Source organism: Eptesicus fuscus, chromosome 5 (genome assembly GCF_027574615.1).
Source record: "Eptesicus fuscus isolate TK198812 chromosome 5, DD_ASM_mEF_20220401, whole genome shotgun sequence".
NCBI lineage: Eukaryota > Metazoa > Chordata > Mammalia > Chiroptera > Vespertilionidae > Eptesicus > Eptesicus fuscus.
In genome coordinates, this window is record NC_072477.1 from 106,039,153 (window position 1) to 106,055,464 (window position 16,312).

General features: G+C 54.2%; 1 protein-coding gene across 2 annotated transcripts; it reads right to left on the reverse strand.

Moving 5' to 3' along the window:
• Window positions 1–328: 328 nt before the first annotated feature.
• Window positions 329–13,685, reverse strand: SNX33 (sorting nexin 33). Of its 2 annotated transcripts, XM_054716667.1 has the most exons (3): window positions 11,298–13,685; window positions 5,130–5,367; window positions 329–4,638 (listed from the first exon to the last, which is right to left on the reverse strand). In XM_054716667.1, exons 1-3 carry the CDS (start codon window positions 12,763–12,765, stop codon window positions 4,611–4,613), a joined length of 1,734 nt encoding a protein of 577 aa, XP_054572642.1. In that variant the 5' UTR covers window positions 12,766–13,685; the 3' UTR covers window positions 329–4,610. The 2 variants fall into 2 exon arrangements, with proteins under 2 accessions (XP_054572642.1, XP_008155269.2); XM_008157047.3 differs by having other exon boundaries at window positions 329–5,367.
• Between the last annotated feature and the right edge of the window lie 2,627 nt (window positions 13,686–16,312).

The window sequence follows — 16,312 nt, forward strand, 5'->3', positions numbered from 1 at the left end:
AAGCCCCAGACCTCGGACAACAGAGGGTTGCAGTGTCTCTAAGCAGCCTACAGAACTCCTTGTGCCTGAGCGTGAGGTGGGAGCTGATTGATGATCACAAGCCCCACAGAGGGCCACAGGTCACAGAAGGGACACTGCCACCCCCCTGAGGTTCCTTGGGGGCCACAAGGTACAGGGGCAATTGAGGGGGCCCTGAGTGTCAAAACAGAGAAAGGGCCAGACCCAGAGGCCTCAGGATGGGGATCAAAGAAACAAGGGGTGAGGAGGCAAGAAGTAGGGGAAGATGACCAGAAAAAAAGGCAAAAGAAATAAAAGAAAAAGACAAAAATCAAAATTAATAAAGTTTAATTAAATATCTATAAGACAATACATTGTTAAGTAGTAATGAACCTAACTCAAATTGGTATATATTAATGACTTTAATGTGGAATGCCAGCAAAATTTCTTGTGTGACAGGGTGTGGGATTCAGTCTCTAAAATTCAAAGTGCCAGGGGCCTGCCTATGGTCTTCAAATGCGCCACCCCCAAAACGTAGATGCATCCCTCAGAAAAGAAAGGGTCCCCATACTGATCTGAAATTAAATTTCAACCATGTGGGGAAATGAAAAAGCAAGAGAGGAATACAAGTCGGTTACAGAAAAATGTAGGAATGCTCCTCACACATTCATCTGTAATGGATTCCCTGGGTCAGCCTCTTCATCCCTGGGGGCTGACAGGATCCCCCTACCCTCAAGCCCCTTCACATTTCAGCAGCTGGGTTCACCAGCCTGCCATTCTTTACCACCTCTGAAGTGGAAATCTGCCACCCCTTCTTCCTTCTAACCTAAATAAGTTAATTCATGTGACTTTAAGGAATGGATCCAGAGAGCTGGGTTCGAGTCCAGAGGCCTCAGACTCATCGTGTGAGCATAGGCAGATCCTATTCTCCCACTAGCCAAGTCTCGGTCTCGTCCATGAAATGGAATAATGATGCCTAGTAAGGCTGCTGTATGGACCAAGGAGGTCACACAGTTTTTTAAACAGACTGGACTGCACTGGGCTTTGTCTAACAAAAAAGGACTCAAGGAAAAAATATTTGTGTTAAGCTATGTTGAATCCCAGAGACATTTCATACTTGTCCTTTCTGAGCTCTGTCTGAGGAGGTGAATTTTTACTGTTCTCCATGGTCTTTCTGCCGGGCTCACTGACTCTCTGGCCTGGCCGGTGGAGAGAGGCACCACAGCCCAATGGGTGGGAAAGCGGGTTTGTGGAGGGGTGGCAGGGAGCCCGGAAGGCCTGACTGCTAGAGGTCTGAGTCAGCAGCAGACAGGCAGGGTGGGCCCAGTCCTCACATACTTAGGGAGATGGTGCAGGAATGTTCCTCCAGCCCAAGGCCTGGGCTCTGCCCACTGCATCCTGGCTCTTGCAGATGCAGCAGCCTCAGCTTTAGCTCAAGAGACGGTAGATGCCTGGAGCTTTGTTTGGTGGCTTCAGCCAGGGGCCTTCAGAGGCAGCCTAAACTTAGACACTGGCCCATGGGTTCACAAGGCCAGGCCAGAGAGCCTACCAGGAGTTGACTTCTGGCCCGAAGCATCCCCTGGCACACTGACGCAGCCAGCTGCCACCCCTCACTGGACCCAAGTTCCTTGTCTGTGCAATGAAGAACTAATGTGGTGGTGTCGGGTGATGGGTGATCCCAGATGGCTGGAGGTGGTTCACGCACGCTGCCCCAGAAGGTGATACAGGTGCAGCTACATGTGGGACACCTTTGCTATGTTCACATGTGACTTTGTGGCAGTTTGCGTGTATCACTGTGTGAGGGTATGACTGTGTGCATGAGACTGTGGTATGGCTGAGAGTGATGCCATAGCTGAGACTGACATAGTGAACAGATAACATGTATAGACATGGCCAAGTGTGGACATGGCTGTGAATGTGTGACAGTATGTGGCACTGTGGATAGGAGTGCAATTGTGAGAGCACATGACCATGCATATATGTATATGTGGCCAAGAGTGGCTTATGTGCCTGTGGGGAAGTTGTGTGGCTGTGTGTGGCTATGTCTACTTTGGGTTGGGCAACAGTATCTGGGACCATGTGGGTGTATGGATGACTGTGTGGCTGTGCCACAGGATGGGAGGTGTGGTGGTGAACTGGGCCTCGGACCACCTGTCTTCCCCAGGCCTGGCTCTGTTCCAGCTGTGGCACAGTGGTTCACAGCCCTCCTGTGTCCAGGAGGCAACAGGATGCAGGATCTGAGAACACCTCCATCCCCAACACCCCACATGTGCCACAAAACAGATTCCTTTCCTGAGTTGGGCCAAGATTGGGTATCAGGGGTCCCCTCAGGTCCTGGTAGTTGCCCAGGGCACAAAGAGAGGCCTGGTTTTCCACCCCCCTCAGACAAAAATGAGGGAGGGAACTGGAGGCAGCTGGGCCCAGCTTAGTCTAGAACAAGTGCCTGGCATGTGACTGAGGCCAGCCACCAGGATATTCCCCCACACTGTTCCCCCAGTCCCCTGCAGAAAGGAGCTCTGGCCAGACCCAACAGATCTCAAATTCCCCCAACACCCTATCCCACACACAGACAGAAAAAAAAAAAAGAAAGAAACAGGGGGAGGGGTTATGACATTCTCAGTCCCCACCACACACATGCTATCTCAGCCTACAGATCTCAGTAAGCCTAGCCCGTCCCAACACTTCACATTCTGGTTCTTCTCCGAGGTGCATGCTGACCTGGTGTCAGGCCAACTCCCTCACCCGGAGGATGGGAGGTATGGGAGATGGTGCCCTGTCAAGGAAGGGACACAGAGGACAGTCCCGGAGCAGGAAGCATGCACAGGGACTTTCCAGGCACTGTGGGCTGAGGAGCATTCCCACCCTTCTCAGACTCACCTCGAGAAGATGCCCCCAAACCCTCCCCCAACAGCCCCTGTGCTGTGGTCAGATTGCTCTCTGCAGAAGGCTCCTTAGAGGTCAAAGCTGAGAAAAGATTAAGGGGGAGAAGGTCCTCAAAGGGACTAGATATGAAGGAAGGAGAGCAGGGAGGAGGGAGGGGAAAAATTCCACAAAGTCCCAAATCTGACCTAATTTGACTCAGGGTCAAGGGCCCACTCCAGAATTTCCTCTAAGGACCTTCTACCCTGAATGGAGAGCCCTTGCTGCCCTCTCCCCCAATACATCTGCCATCCCTTTTCTTATCTCACTGCCCTGAGCCCCCAGGCCCCTGGCCTGGCCAGATCCTCCCCTGATGTCTGGACCCAGGCACTTCTCCCTACACCAAGTCCACGCTGCCCTGAAAGAACACTGTGCTTTCACCACACTCCTCTGTTCCATGTGTGACGGTCCCTGTTCATCCTGCCTGGGGCACCCCCAATGGCAGGGCTGAGGAGTCCTCCTCAGTTTCCAACTTGGAAGCCACCGCATGGCTGGATATCCAGGACTGCCTAGGAAAGGACACCGTTTCTGAGCTCCACCTCCTTCCCCTGAGCTGGGGCCTCCCTGGGGAGAGGAACCCCATTGATTAGACTGTCCTGAAACATGATCTCCTATCCCTTTTTCATGCAACGCTCAGCCCTAGATCAGAGCAGCACAGCCAAATCCCTGGCAGGACTTCACCATTTGTGAGATGATAGTGAGGTCTGGGAAGGGTGTGAAATTATCTAGAGGTGTTCTTGGCCACCTCTAGATCCCCAGATAGCACCTCCCACCAGCACAGCCTTCTCCCCAACTACTGAGGTTCTAAGGTAAATTTTGTGCCTATCATAACCTCAGGGACAATCAGGGTTCTATCCTTCCCACACCCTCATCCCCTCAGAGATCTAAGTTTAAAAGTCATGTTTTTGTTATCTTAATTGTAAAAAAGTTTATCAAGAAAAAATATTCAAGCAGCAGCCACCAGGAATGGCCATGACCTCCTGGAGGGGGCTAGCAGTGGCACCTGTCAGTTACACCCAACTCGCTGCTGGACCACCCCTTGGCCTGGGGGAAGGAGTAACATAAACATGAGTGGGAGACAGTGCAAATGGCCAGAATCCAGGCAGGCCTCACAATGAGACGGGCCATCAGCAGGTGGACCCAAGGTCAATCAACCTATTTTTCCCCCCCTGGGTTTCCCACTGTGCACCAGGAAGAATTCAGGGATTCATAGGACCAAGGACCCTAGAAACCTGGGGTCTGAGCCTGCTGGAGTGTGAGGAACTATTGCTGTGAACTCAAATATCTGGTACCTTTTGGGTGTGCCCTCCAGGAAGATAATACCAGGGCCCTGGGGTTTATGACTTTTCTTAACACCTTGAGCCCAGGGAAAAGATGCTGTGTGGTCCCCTAACCAAGGGGTGTTAGGGGCTTAGCAGGTAAAAGGGAGTCAGGAGGATGTTGGCCTGCAGGCCCTCCTGCAGGAGGCAGGGGTGGGGCAGAGGCAGGGACAGGGACAAAGGAACAAGGAAGATCCCTCCCCACCAAAGTAAGGTAGCAAACTTGCTTGGGAAAGGTGAGGGAGAGATAAAGGGTGTTTTCATGCCTCCATACCTTTGCCCATGCTGTTCCTCTCTTCCAAATGTCCTCCCCCTCTACTGTCCTCACTTACTATCTGGCAGGTCCTTGTCATTCTTCAAGACACCACTCGAATGTCACCTACACTGTGGAGTCTTCCCTGACCTGCAGAATGAGTGGACCCCTCTGTGAGCTTCCAGTAACCCTTTATTTACCATGGGTCATTCTGTGTTACCCGTCCCCCAACCAAATCTGTTTCTGTGTCTGATCCCACCTTGACTGGGGACACCCTGAGGGCAGGTGTGTCACAGCCCTGGGTGTTCAACCTATGACCCAGGACCACAGCAGGCCCCAGAATGAGGGGATGGTGGCCAGGTGCACAAAGACTAGAGGCTCTACAGTTGGCTAAGACTCTGGCCTAGACTCAAGTGACTGACCAGCAGCCCAGGCCTCAGCTTGGAGGGTTCCTGGTCCCATTCTCACCCCTGCTGTGCCCACTTCTAAGGGATGGAGGACTTCCCCAGGGGTACCCGTGACTCTTCCACAGCCCACCCCCAGCTGCTGCTGGTGCAGGAGGTCTGGAAACCAGAGTATACTGCAGTGACCAGGCTGAAGGTGGGGTGGGGCCAGGTACTCAAGGTCAGAGGTTGTCGTACATGCGCAGCGTCTTCTCCAGCTGCTGGCCTACCCGCTGGTAGAAGAGGATCTGCTGGCGCAGGTAACTCTGCATCATGTGCTTAAAGTCGAGCTCACGGCGCTGGTGGAAGTGGTTCATCTCAGCCTGCAGGGCGAAGCCCACCACGCGGCAGCGCCTGCGAATGCCATCTGCTTCGTCCTGCGCCATGCGGCCCTCGTCACTCATGCGTTGGCTCTCCTTTACCTTGGCAAAAGCGCCTGGCATAGGCAGAGCAGAAGACAAGGGTTGTTAGGGCTCTGATGTCCCCGATTTGTTCCCTAAACCCTCTGTTAGTACCCCAAGAGCAGACAGTGGCCTCATTAATTCGACTCAGGCCTCGCTCCTGGACTCCAGACTCCTGGTCCAACTGGGTGTCCCCACCAGGATGTCCCAACCCTCACCTGAACAGATGCACCATCTTCCCTCCAAACCCATGGCACCAACAACAACCCACACCCAAGCAGTCACTGCTCTGCTAGCTACATTCCAGAACCTGGATATCCTAATTCAGCTCAGACATTACCCCCGCCAGAAAGCCTCCCCTGTAACCCCACGGCATTAGGTGCTTCCCAGTGTTCTCAGGTGCCCTGGGTTTCCCTCTCCCACAGCTCTCACCACCCTGCAGTTTCTCTGACTGCCTCCCTATGGCTGTGAGCTCAATATTTCTAGCACCCAGAACAAAGCCTAACACAGCAGATCCTGATACATATCCAACTGATACATGTTCAACCTGCCCCTCACTGGACAACTACAACAGGCCTCCAAGGACCTCCCCACCTCAGTCCCAGCCTGAGAGATCCTCCAGAGCACCTGAACAGCAGCCAAGCTGGGCACCCAGAGTTCCAAGCTTTCCCTGGCTTCCCTCTGTCTGCAGATCAAGATCTACATCCATTCATAAGGCTCTCTGAGAGCTGCTCCCTGTACTCATTTCACACTGACCCCATGTTCATCAGACTCACCCTGCTCTTTCCTAACTTCATCTCTCTGCCCCCCTGGATCCCTATGCATAATTCAAAGCCTCCCATCAGGTATACCAGGAACCTCCCGCAGTGTTCCCAGGAACAATGCTTCCCACTATCATCACACTGCTTCTTCTACAACAGCCTCAAAGGCCACCTGGAGTTTTCCTTTGTGTGTGTCTTCCCCACAGACAGATCCTGACCCCTCCTCACTCCAGCTCCCAGGAGACTAGAGGAGGCCATTGTAATAACCAGGTGACAGATGGAGGGCAAGAGATGAACCTGGGCAGGTGACCCAATTTGGAAGAATCTGAATGAATCAACAAAGCAATTGGTGAATGGATTCCAGTTCTGAATTAACAGGTACTTGACTTATTCTGCATTGAAGCCACTGGGGGGCAGTTGCTGAGAGGGGGAGGCAGTTTGCCAGGGCCTGGCACGCACTCCCTCAGAGCTGTAGGGAATACACTGTGCAAAGAAGAATGAGATGAGAAGGTTTGGCATGGTGGACAGCACACCATCAAGTACTTCAAAAGGATCCACTGCATTCAAGTAACATGCTTATTATCCATACTTCCCATTTCTTCTTTAAGGAGGCTTCTCAGGGGACTTCAAAATGTGTTATTTTTACAAATTATTCAATGCATTCAAGACGCATTTATTGAGCATTACTATATGCCAATCCCAGGGCTCTATATCCTGGAATAACTCTGGGGGCCTTCAGAACTGGCAGCGCCTTATTAGTAAACAAGTGCATGGTTTATTGGCTAATATTGGCATTTGGGGCAGATACACTCAAGTTTGAACAGTCTCCAGCGCTGCTCACACCGCATTCAAAATAACTCTGAAGTCACCAGATCCCAGCCCACTCAGTCCTTTGGCCACATTCCTGCTCCATCCCAACTGCTCAGGTCTGGGCAGCAGAAGCAGGGTCACTCTAAGACCCAACAAGAGACTTCAGAGCAGGAGAGGCCCTAGAGGCCGGCTGCCGGCCCCACCTTCCATACCACTGCTCTACAGAGGAAACTGAGGCCATGAAGGGAAGGGACTTGCCTAGGGGCTCCCACCTCCTTCCTGCCCCTCACATAGGGGATGCCTGGCCCAGAGACATCCCTCCACAGCTGGGAGGTAGACATGACTTCTCCTGCAGGGAGCCCATGCCAGGTCACCCAGGCATTTGTGTGGGACTCCCAGACAATGGACTCAGGAATGTGAGAAGGTTCCAAGAAATAAGGAAGGACTAAACAGGTAAAAAACAACAAGACAAAAAAAACTGGAGTTAAGCTTCAGCAAAAGGAACCTACTGGAAGAGGAGACACTGACCAGCCTGGATTCCACCTGCCTGAGAAAGCCCAGGTTCGGGGGGGGGAGGCCTGTACTCGAGAAGGCGCTTCTTGCTCATAGCCTTGGAGGAAGGAAAGGCCCCTTTTGTTGATGAGGAGATTGAGGCCCAAATAATAGAAATTAACCTATTGCAACTGCTAGGTATCCAAAGACAGACAGACAGGCAAGGAGCCAGGGATAGGGGACAAAGGCTATGGGGGTAAGAGGGAGGTGGGGGCCCCACCCTGCTCTCTGTCACTTCTCTACCCTGCAACTCAGGTCTGGGGCCTAGACCAGCTAACACTAAAGTGCCCCAGAAACCAGCCGGGAGTCAGGACTCAGGCCTGTCCGGCATCCCCCCTACATTCCACTTTGGAGTCAACCTGAGAGACCCAGGGGAGCCCCCTGCCCTGGCAGTTGTCCTGTAGGCTGGGTCCCAGGAATAGGAAAAGGGGGGTTGGAGTTTCAGAGCTCCATGGTCCCAGGCATAGTCCTTAAGCTCCCTCCTTAATCAGTCTTATCCCCACTTCTTGGAGGTTGTAACCATCTGCACCAGGTTGGGGGCAGGAGGTCTGAGTCCTGGTCCCAACTGTGTCACCTCCAGCTACTGCTCTTGCCTGGTCTACAGGTTTCCCCACATCAAAGGGTACAGGTTGGACTAGAAATGATGCTACTGACAACTGCTCATAGCAGGATAATGCTTTAGTTTCCACATCTGTGAAATGGAATAAGAACATTTACCCTCTAGTGTAATTAAAGTTTGATTGAACTAATACGTATAAAGTACTTAGGACGGCACCTGACCAAATAAGAGCTCAAGATGCTACGTGCAATTGTCTACAAACTGCTTTTTAGTCATAGCAAGAACCAGCTGGTGGTGGCTCATGGCAATGATTCTCTTTGTTTATGGAAACCTCGGAGGGGTGGCAGAGGGAGGGTTAGACAACAGCCCAGAACAGAGGCCCCACCTGTCCCCCAGGCAGGTGCCTGGCTTGCAAGAGTCACTTTGCCTTGGCCAATCTAGGAGCTCCTTGGCCCCTCCGTGCATGCTTTGTGGTCCTGGGCCTGCCTCCAGTCCACAGAGGACTGCAGCTAAGTTAGCACTAGAGCATCCAAGCCTCCCTCTCTTCCCTTCCCCTCCTAACTCCTCTACTCCAAACAGCCTCCCTGAGGGAGCTCCTTCCCCCACCTAGCAGGAACAGTGGGCACCGCCTGGGCTGTGGCATCAGACACACCGGGCTCCAGTTCCTGCTCTGCTCACCATCCCACCTCCCTGCGCCTCGTCTGTAGAATGGAAGGGGTCATACCAACCTCCTGGCTTGGGGGTGATGAGTCTTAGGTAGGGGCAGTCACTGTCTCCCCTTGTTGTCCCAGGCCCTAATAACAGTTACCCTGGGACAATTACCCCCAAAACTGCCTTGATTTGGACTGAGGTCCAGGAGCCGGACCAGTGGGCAGACAGGCTGGTGAGCCTCATTTCAGTGCCAACTAGACTCCATCTCCCATTTTACTAAGGCAAACACTGAGGGGAGAAAACTCTCTCAAGGTCACCTTAGAGACAATGTCTATCCAAATCCTGGTCTCTTGATCCCATCTAGGCCTCCCACTCCCTTCCTTCCATGACCTCTCCCACACGCTCAACATCTTGCAGATACCCAGACAAGCTGGACAGAATCCTGGGGGACCCCATTTTCCTCCTCCTTCCTCTGAGAAAAGGCTCTACTTGCAGGGCCAGCATGGGACCCCTCCTCCCTCCAACAGGCTTTGGGCCCCCAAAGCCGGCCCAATTCTGTCTCAGCCAGATTACAAGCCCCCTCCGTAACTCACCAGAACACAGGCCTAGGAATGGCAGTGCAGAGTCCAGAAGGAGGAAGAATAATCCCAAAAGGGCTTCGATTATTGGGGAGAGGGTCCTCCAGGTAAGGGGAGGTGGGCTGGCCTCTGCCTAAGCTTGAATACATCACCCCAGAGGACTGTTGGCCCCTGACTCTTAGAAACACCTCAAGTGGCAAGTGGCAAGTCAGAAATGGCCTCTCTCAGCTCTGTCTCCCTGCCCCAGGGTCAGAAAGGCCAGTCTGGCTTCTACTCTCATCTGCTTTCCTGCCCCCAGCTCTGCCCTGGGTGAAGGTCCCCAGCCACCATGGGATGGGGGGTGCGGGGGGGGGGGGGGTTTGCACAGCTGTTTAATCACTGTGCCACTGCTTTCCCCTCCTGCTGCCCAGTAGGAACAGGCCATCTAAGGAACTGGTTGAACCAGCTTTCCCAGGCCCTAAAGCAGCAGCAGGGGTGTGGCTCCATTCCAAACCAGGGCCACCAGCCAGCCAGGCCACCTCCCCTACCCTATCCCGGCTCCAGAGCTCAGAGCCAGATCTAAGGCATCACTCTGTCCTCAACCAGACCCTCCCCAGAAGTCTCCCTCCCCCACCTTGAAGGCCTAAGAGCTCAGAGTCCACCCTCCCTTGTTTTATAGATCAGGAAACTAAGACCCCAGAGACAGGAAGGCAATTCTCAGGGGCACACAGCAAATTGGGGGAAGAGCCAAGACTAGAGCTCAGGCCTCATGTCTCCTGAAGCTGAAAGAAGAGGGAAGGAGGAGGAGAGGAATGGGGAGATGAGAGAAAAGGACAAAGAACAGAAAAGAGAAAGTGAAGGGAGAAGGAAACTGAGAGCTATAGAAGTTCTAGAAGTCAACCTCCTGTTAAAGGAGAGCAGGGCTGGTTTACACCAGACTCTCCTGGGTACTGATGTAGGGGGTGGCATTTGCTGACGACCCCCAGGCTAAATCCAGAGGTCTGACTCCTGACCCCACCCAGAGGAAAACTCCCAACCTAGCCAGGCCTGACCTCAGGCCTAGGGGCCAGGGAGCCGGACCCACCCTACAGATGCCCTAGAGACTTTCTTCCTGAGTTACCAAGCAGCCCCAGGGAGGACCACACCTCTCTCCTGACGTCCGCCCTGCCTGTTGTCTCCAGGACTCAGTTACCAGATAGGTCAGATCAGGGTTCACTGCTCAGGCAAGAAGACAGCCAGGCTCGGGAAGGGGTAGTTAGATGGGCCATGTGCCCCTGGTTCCTCCCCAGCCCAGCCCAGGTGCCCCTGGGTGACCAGAGATGAGTCACTTCCCTGCCAGTTCCTTGACAGCCCCACAGTAACAGAGAGGGGCCCATCCTGCTCCTCCCCCACAGAGGGCTGTGAGAAATTAAAACACAGCCAGCTTTGGGAGGTGGCCAATAGGAATGTGTGCTTGAGGAGTCACAAGAGGAAGAAACAGTATCTACAGGGCCATGGACTCCCTGTGCAACTACTCTTCCATGGCGCCACCTCTATATCTGTAGAATGGGGACAAGAACCCTCCCTTCCCAGATTGGGAGCTCACAGAAAGGATGTGCGGTGGTGAGAACCGGTTCTGAAGGAGGGGAGCTTGTGAGGCAGTGGGAAGACAGGCCACACTGTGCTCGTTATCGGAGTCTGTATCCATGTGTGCTCCTCAAGGGCAGGTCCTAGGCCCTGGTCACCTCCGTGTTCCCAGAACCCAGCCTGATACCTTCAAGAGCTTAGTGTATAATGTGTAAATGAGAAAATGAGACAGAAACAGGAAAAAAATGAATGAATAAAGGAAAAGACAACAAGAAGGTAAACAGTGAGCCTCCTGAGGACAGGGACAGACCTATTCACAATGACATCACTGCACCCAGAATAGCATCTGCCACATAGTAGGTGCTCAACACGCTTGTGGAATGAATGAACAAGACAGAGACAGAAAGTCTGGATGAGCTGTTCCGTTCCGTGCAGCCAAGCTCACATCCGCACGTCCAGCAGAGTGCAGATTCAGGAAGGCTCTCCGGATGTGCGGCCCTGGCTCTTACCTTTCTGCAGGTGAATGATGTCGGGGAAGTTGGAGAGCAAACCCTGGTAGAGAGACAGCATGTCGAGCACCTGGAAGAGGTCGTTCTTGGGCTGCTCAGCGAACATCTCACCCACAGTTTCGTAAGTGCGGCCCGTGTGAGAAATGGCACTGTTGAGGGCCTCGGAACTAAAGGGGGGGTCCATCTGAAAGGCATGGCTGATGGCTTGGAAGGCATTGCCCAGCTTCTGGAATTCTTTGCGGAAGCCTCCCACATGCTTGCGTACCAGCTCCAACGCTACGGTGCTGAGCTGCAGGACGCTGTCATCCATCTTCTTGCTGAAGGCCTTGAAAGTGTCCACGCGGTCTTCCACGTCCTGCAGGTCCTGGTGCTCCGTGGGGATCTGGAAGGTGAGGAGGAAGCTGGCACCAACCATCTCGTCCTTCTCTGCCCGGCGTTTGCCCATCTTCCACTGCTTGTCATCCAAGCAGCTGAGGAAATGCTGGAAGCCCTCATACTGGGACAGCACAGGGTGGCTGGTCATGTGGTCCATCCAGAGGATGAGCCGCCGCTTCCGCTTCTCAATAAAATCCTCCTCAAAGCGACCTGTGGCCTGCTTCTCTGGCAAGTGGGGCACAGAGATGACAGTGAATTTGTGAAGCAGGCGGTTATAGAGCCAGTCAAAGTGCTTATACCGCCGGTAGACAGGGGAGCCAGCATGGGTGGGCGTGAGCTTGTAGGAGATGTAACTTTTGATGCCCTTGAATTTGGTCTGTTTGGTGGGGTCTTCCACAGAGCAGGCAAATGGGTGAGGGTTGGCCTTCCACTGGGGGCCCCGAGGGCCCATTTCAATGGAGTACGTCTCAGCAATCTTGGCCATCATGGGCACATCACCCAGGATGAAGGCCTCCACGCCAGAGCGCACAAAGCATGAGAAACGGTTGAGGTTGCGCCCCACCACACTGCCTCGCTTAGCAGATGCCAGGCTGTCCTGCCGCTCCAGGAGTGGCTTGGGTTGGAAGGCCATGTGCTGGCTGGGGTAGGCACCAGGGTAGGAGAGGTTGAGTGGGAAATACCCATTGGTGCCCATCCCACCAGCCCGTGGCTCCTCAACCACTGTGCATCCGTCGTCCCAGTCGTCCCAGTCATCATCATCCTCCTCCTCGAAGCTGCCCTGGTTTGAGAGGAAGCCACTGCCCGCAGCGCTCCCAAGTTTGGCCACACTGGAGCGGTCACACAAGCTCACCTGGGCGCCGGGGGAGCCTGCAGAGCTGCTGGAGCAGTCAGCATGGTTGGAGCTGGTGCCAGAGCTAACAATCTCCACATAAGAGGCGGGGAAGAGCCCCGTCTCACCAAGGCTGTTCTGGCCCTGCAGCCAACCATCCAGTGAGGTCTCACTGAAGATGACCAAATCCTCACCCTGCTGGATGTTGATTTCCTCTTTGTTCTCACTGTGGAAGTCATAGAGGGCTCGGCCTTTTAGTGCCATGGCTGGGCCAGTGGTAGAGAAAGATGAGGAAAGGGTCCTGCCCAGAGCTGGGATGTCCAAGAGCGCACTAGCAAACAAAGGCCTGCCCCGGCAGCCGTCTCCGCCCTGATGCAGGTCTCAGCACCCAGGCATGCCGTCCAGCCCTCTCTTCAAAGCTGTGCCCATGGCTCCAAAACTTCCCTATCACAACTCCCAGCACCTGTCTGGGGGCAGGGGAGCCTCATATCCAGTCTTCTTCCCTACCCTTGGCAGGCCCTGAAGGGGAGTTTCTCCCTCCTTCCACTCCCAGGAGAAAAGTCAAGTGACTTGGAGAAGTGAGAGGGCAAAAATTCCACTTTCCACTGGAACAAGGTTCTAAAACAAAAGAGAATCACTCGGAAATCACGGTTCCAGAACCCTGGCAGCTGTGGCTCCCAGCTCCTTCTGGCCCCGCCAGGCCTTGGAAGACTCTCTCACATTCCTCCCCAGACAGGCTCCTTCCTAATTCTCCTCCTCCTGGGCCACTGGGTTTTCAAAAATCCAGAAAATCCAAAGGAAAAAGCAGCAGCCTCCTTCCTGAATCGAGTCCAAGGGTGGATGTGTCCAGCTTCCCAACCAGCCGGGCCGGGAAAACAAGGAGTGCGGCTTACACAACAGGCCGCCAACTCGCCGACCCTGGCGGTCCGGGGGCCTCCAGCCCGCTCGGGCGCCGGGGGCCGAAGTGACTTTGCCCCACCAGCCGAGTGGCCCCTTTTGTTTGCCCAATTCCTCAGCAGTTTCTGAGCCTGAGGCTGACCCGACAGAATCCGAGGACCGGTCCGAAGGTAAGGCGCCCGGCCGGCAGCAGGCGCGCACTCCACGGGAGTTTGCAGAGGGAGCTCCCGGGACCGATGGCGCCCGGCCGGCCTCCGCGCCCGCAGCCCGCCTCCTCCAGCACTCGCAGCCCCTCCACACCGCCAGCGAGAAGCTCCAAAAAAAAAAAAAAGGCGATTGGGGAGGTGGCGTCCGCGGGGAAGGAGGGAACAGGCGGGCCGGGGCGGGGCGAGGGGGCGGGCGGGCGCGGTGTAGGGTTGGGGAGCGGCGGAGAGAAAGCAGCAAATTCTACGGCACTTCCGCGGGGCGCACGGCTCCAACGCCGGCTCCGCCCTCCCGCTCCCCGCCAGCTCCCGGCTTCTTCGGTTCGGGCAGCGGCCCACACAAGCTCCAGGGAGAGCGGGATGAGAGAGGAAAGAGACGACCCAGGAAGTAGGGGGGCCCGAGCCCCCGGGACTGTCAGTCCTCAATGGGAGGTACCTCTCGCCCCGAAGGTCTGGGGCGTCGCTCCCCCCCCTCTGCCCCCCGCCAGCCACCGCCGCCTCCTCGCCCTCCGGTCACCCTCCTGTCTTTTCCGTGACGCCAGTGGATGAAAACCCCAAAAGTTTGCAAATTGAGGGGTTGCAAGGAGGGTACCAGAGGAAGGGGATTGAGGAAGGGGGCGTGGAGAGCCGCAGACACTCGCTCTCACCCCCTCCACACCCTGCCCCCCCCCCCCCCGCCCCCTCGTCCCTGCCCCAGCGGGACAGGGCGGCGGTGCAGCCCTGGACTATTCTCTGGAGCCTCGCCCACCCCCGCCCCTCCCCGAGCCGGCGGCGTCCTCCAGGAAGAAGCCTGAGCGGCTGGGACATTGGCCGCTGCGGGTTCTAGTACCTCCGCCAGAGCCAGGAGCACCCCTGCCTGGGGGAAGTTCTTTCATGGAAAAAGATCAAGACCCTAAATCTGTTAGCGACAGAAACAAGCCCAGACACCACCCGGTTCCGTGTGGCTTCGTGCAGCGGTGGGGACGGGGTGTTCAGTCTTTGGCAGCAGCAGCAGCGAGGAGGAGGGAGGGGTAATGGGGGTAGGCATCCAAGAAGAGGCAAGGAGGATCTGACCCTTGCTCAGCCCATCCGGAGCACTTTGAGCGCTGACTGCCCGGCACTGTGTCCACAGCACGTCATTCCGGGTTCCCGCCCCGGAAGGCTTACAGGTCACCCTCTGGTCCTTAATTCATCCACTCTCTCTGTTTGATTCACTCAGTCATGCACTCAAGGAAGCATTGTCCTTCCCTTCCAGGGGCTCAGATGTGTTTGGACAAGTAGACAGAGGCTCTTTGCCCAATGTGACCGGTAACATAAAATGTGCTTGGGAGTGCACAGAACCCAGCCTGGATGGAGAAGGGTCAAGGAAAGCTTCCTAGAGATGTGTGCAGCATAGGCCGCAGTTCCTACTCCCCGTCCTGGCTGTGCCCTGGAGCCTTGCCTACCCCTCTAGCTAGGATTCCCTATCATTCTCACTCTGCCCACTGGATGCAGATTAACTGGCAGAAGGCAATACTGCTAAAGGTGGACACCCCTGGCTGTTTTGATGGGTGTGATTTGCAGGCCTCTAGCTCCAAAACTCAAATTCATTGGTGCAGTGAGTAGATCTAATTCCCTGTGCAGGTCTGGCATTTGACCCAAATAAAGTATTTTATACAAACCCCAAAAGCCCAGGTATTAATTTGCACAGATTAACAGAACTGTCAAGGAAACCTGAATTTTTGCACCAATAGAATAAAGCAACTTGGAAAGCCCAGTTACCAGAAGGTTAGCACAGTGAACCTGGAACCCCTAGAATGAGAAAAGGGGATGGTATGGCAAGTCTCAAAGAACAAACCTTGAATTCGTATCCCCCTCTACAGGGGCAGCCTTGATGCTAAAGACTCAGTTTATCCCAGTACTGTATCACCATGACCAGTCTGAATACATGTTTCTCCCAGCGGCTTTGGGATGCCTCTTTTCTGTGATCTCTCTTCTGTTCACAAAGCCTCTCCCCAAACTGGGTTTAACAATAGCAGCTACACCTGAACCGGTTTGGCTCAGTGGATAGAGTGTCCGCCTGCGGACTCAAGGGTCCCAGGTTTGATTCCAGTCAAGGGCATGTACCTTGGTGGCGGGCACATCCCCAGTAGGGGGTGTGCAAGAGGCAGCTGATCGATGTTTCTCTCTCATTGAAGTTTCTAACTCTCTATCCCTTTCCCTTCCTCTCTGTAAAAAATCAATAAAATGTATTTTTTTATAGCAGCTACTTCCTTAGAGACACTGTTGTAAACATCTTACCTTTATTAGCTCATTTAATACAATTGGGATTTCTGCTCACACAACTAGGGTCCTAATCCAGCCCCAGCCCCTTGAGAGACCCCCAGCCACCAACTTGATGGTCTTTAATTCCCACACATTTATAGACCAACCATCTTTGCTTTACTCCCACATCTGTTCTGGGTGGGTTTTTCTAACTTTCAGGTTCTTGGGGAAAACTTTGGCCTCACAGGCATTTCCAGAACTTGTATCTTCCATTCCCTCCCTTCCAGGGACTCTCTTCAAGCCTAGGAGTTACAGAGCCTCTGGTCACATGTGTCTGGAAACCACTAACCTTTGTGGTTTCCCTACATTCTGCCCATTCTGTTGGGAAAAGTTCCTTTATTAAGTTCTCTTCACATTATTATAATTGGAGTAGGGTCTCTTTTTCCTGCTGGGACCCTGAATCCTGCACAGGAAATGGCATCCATTTC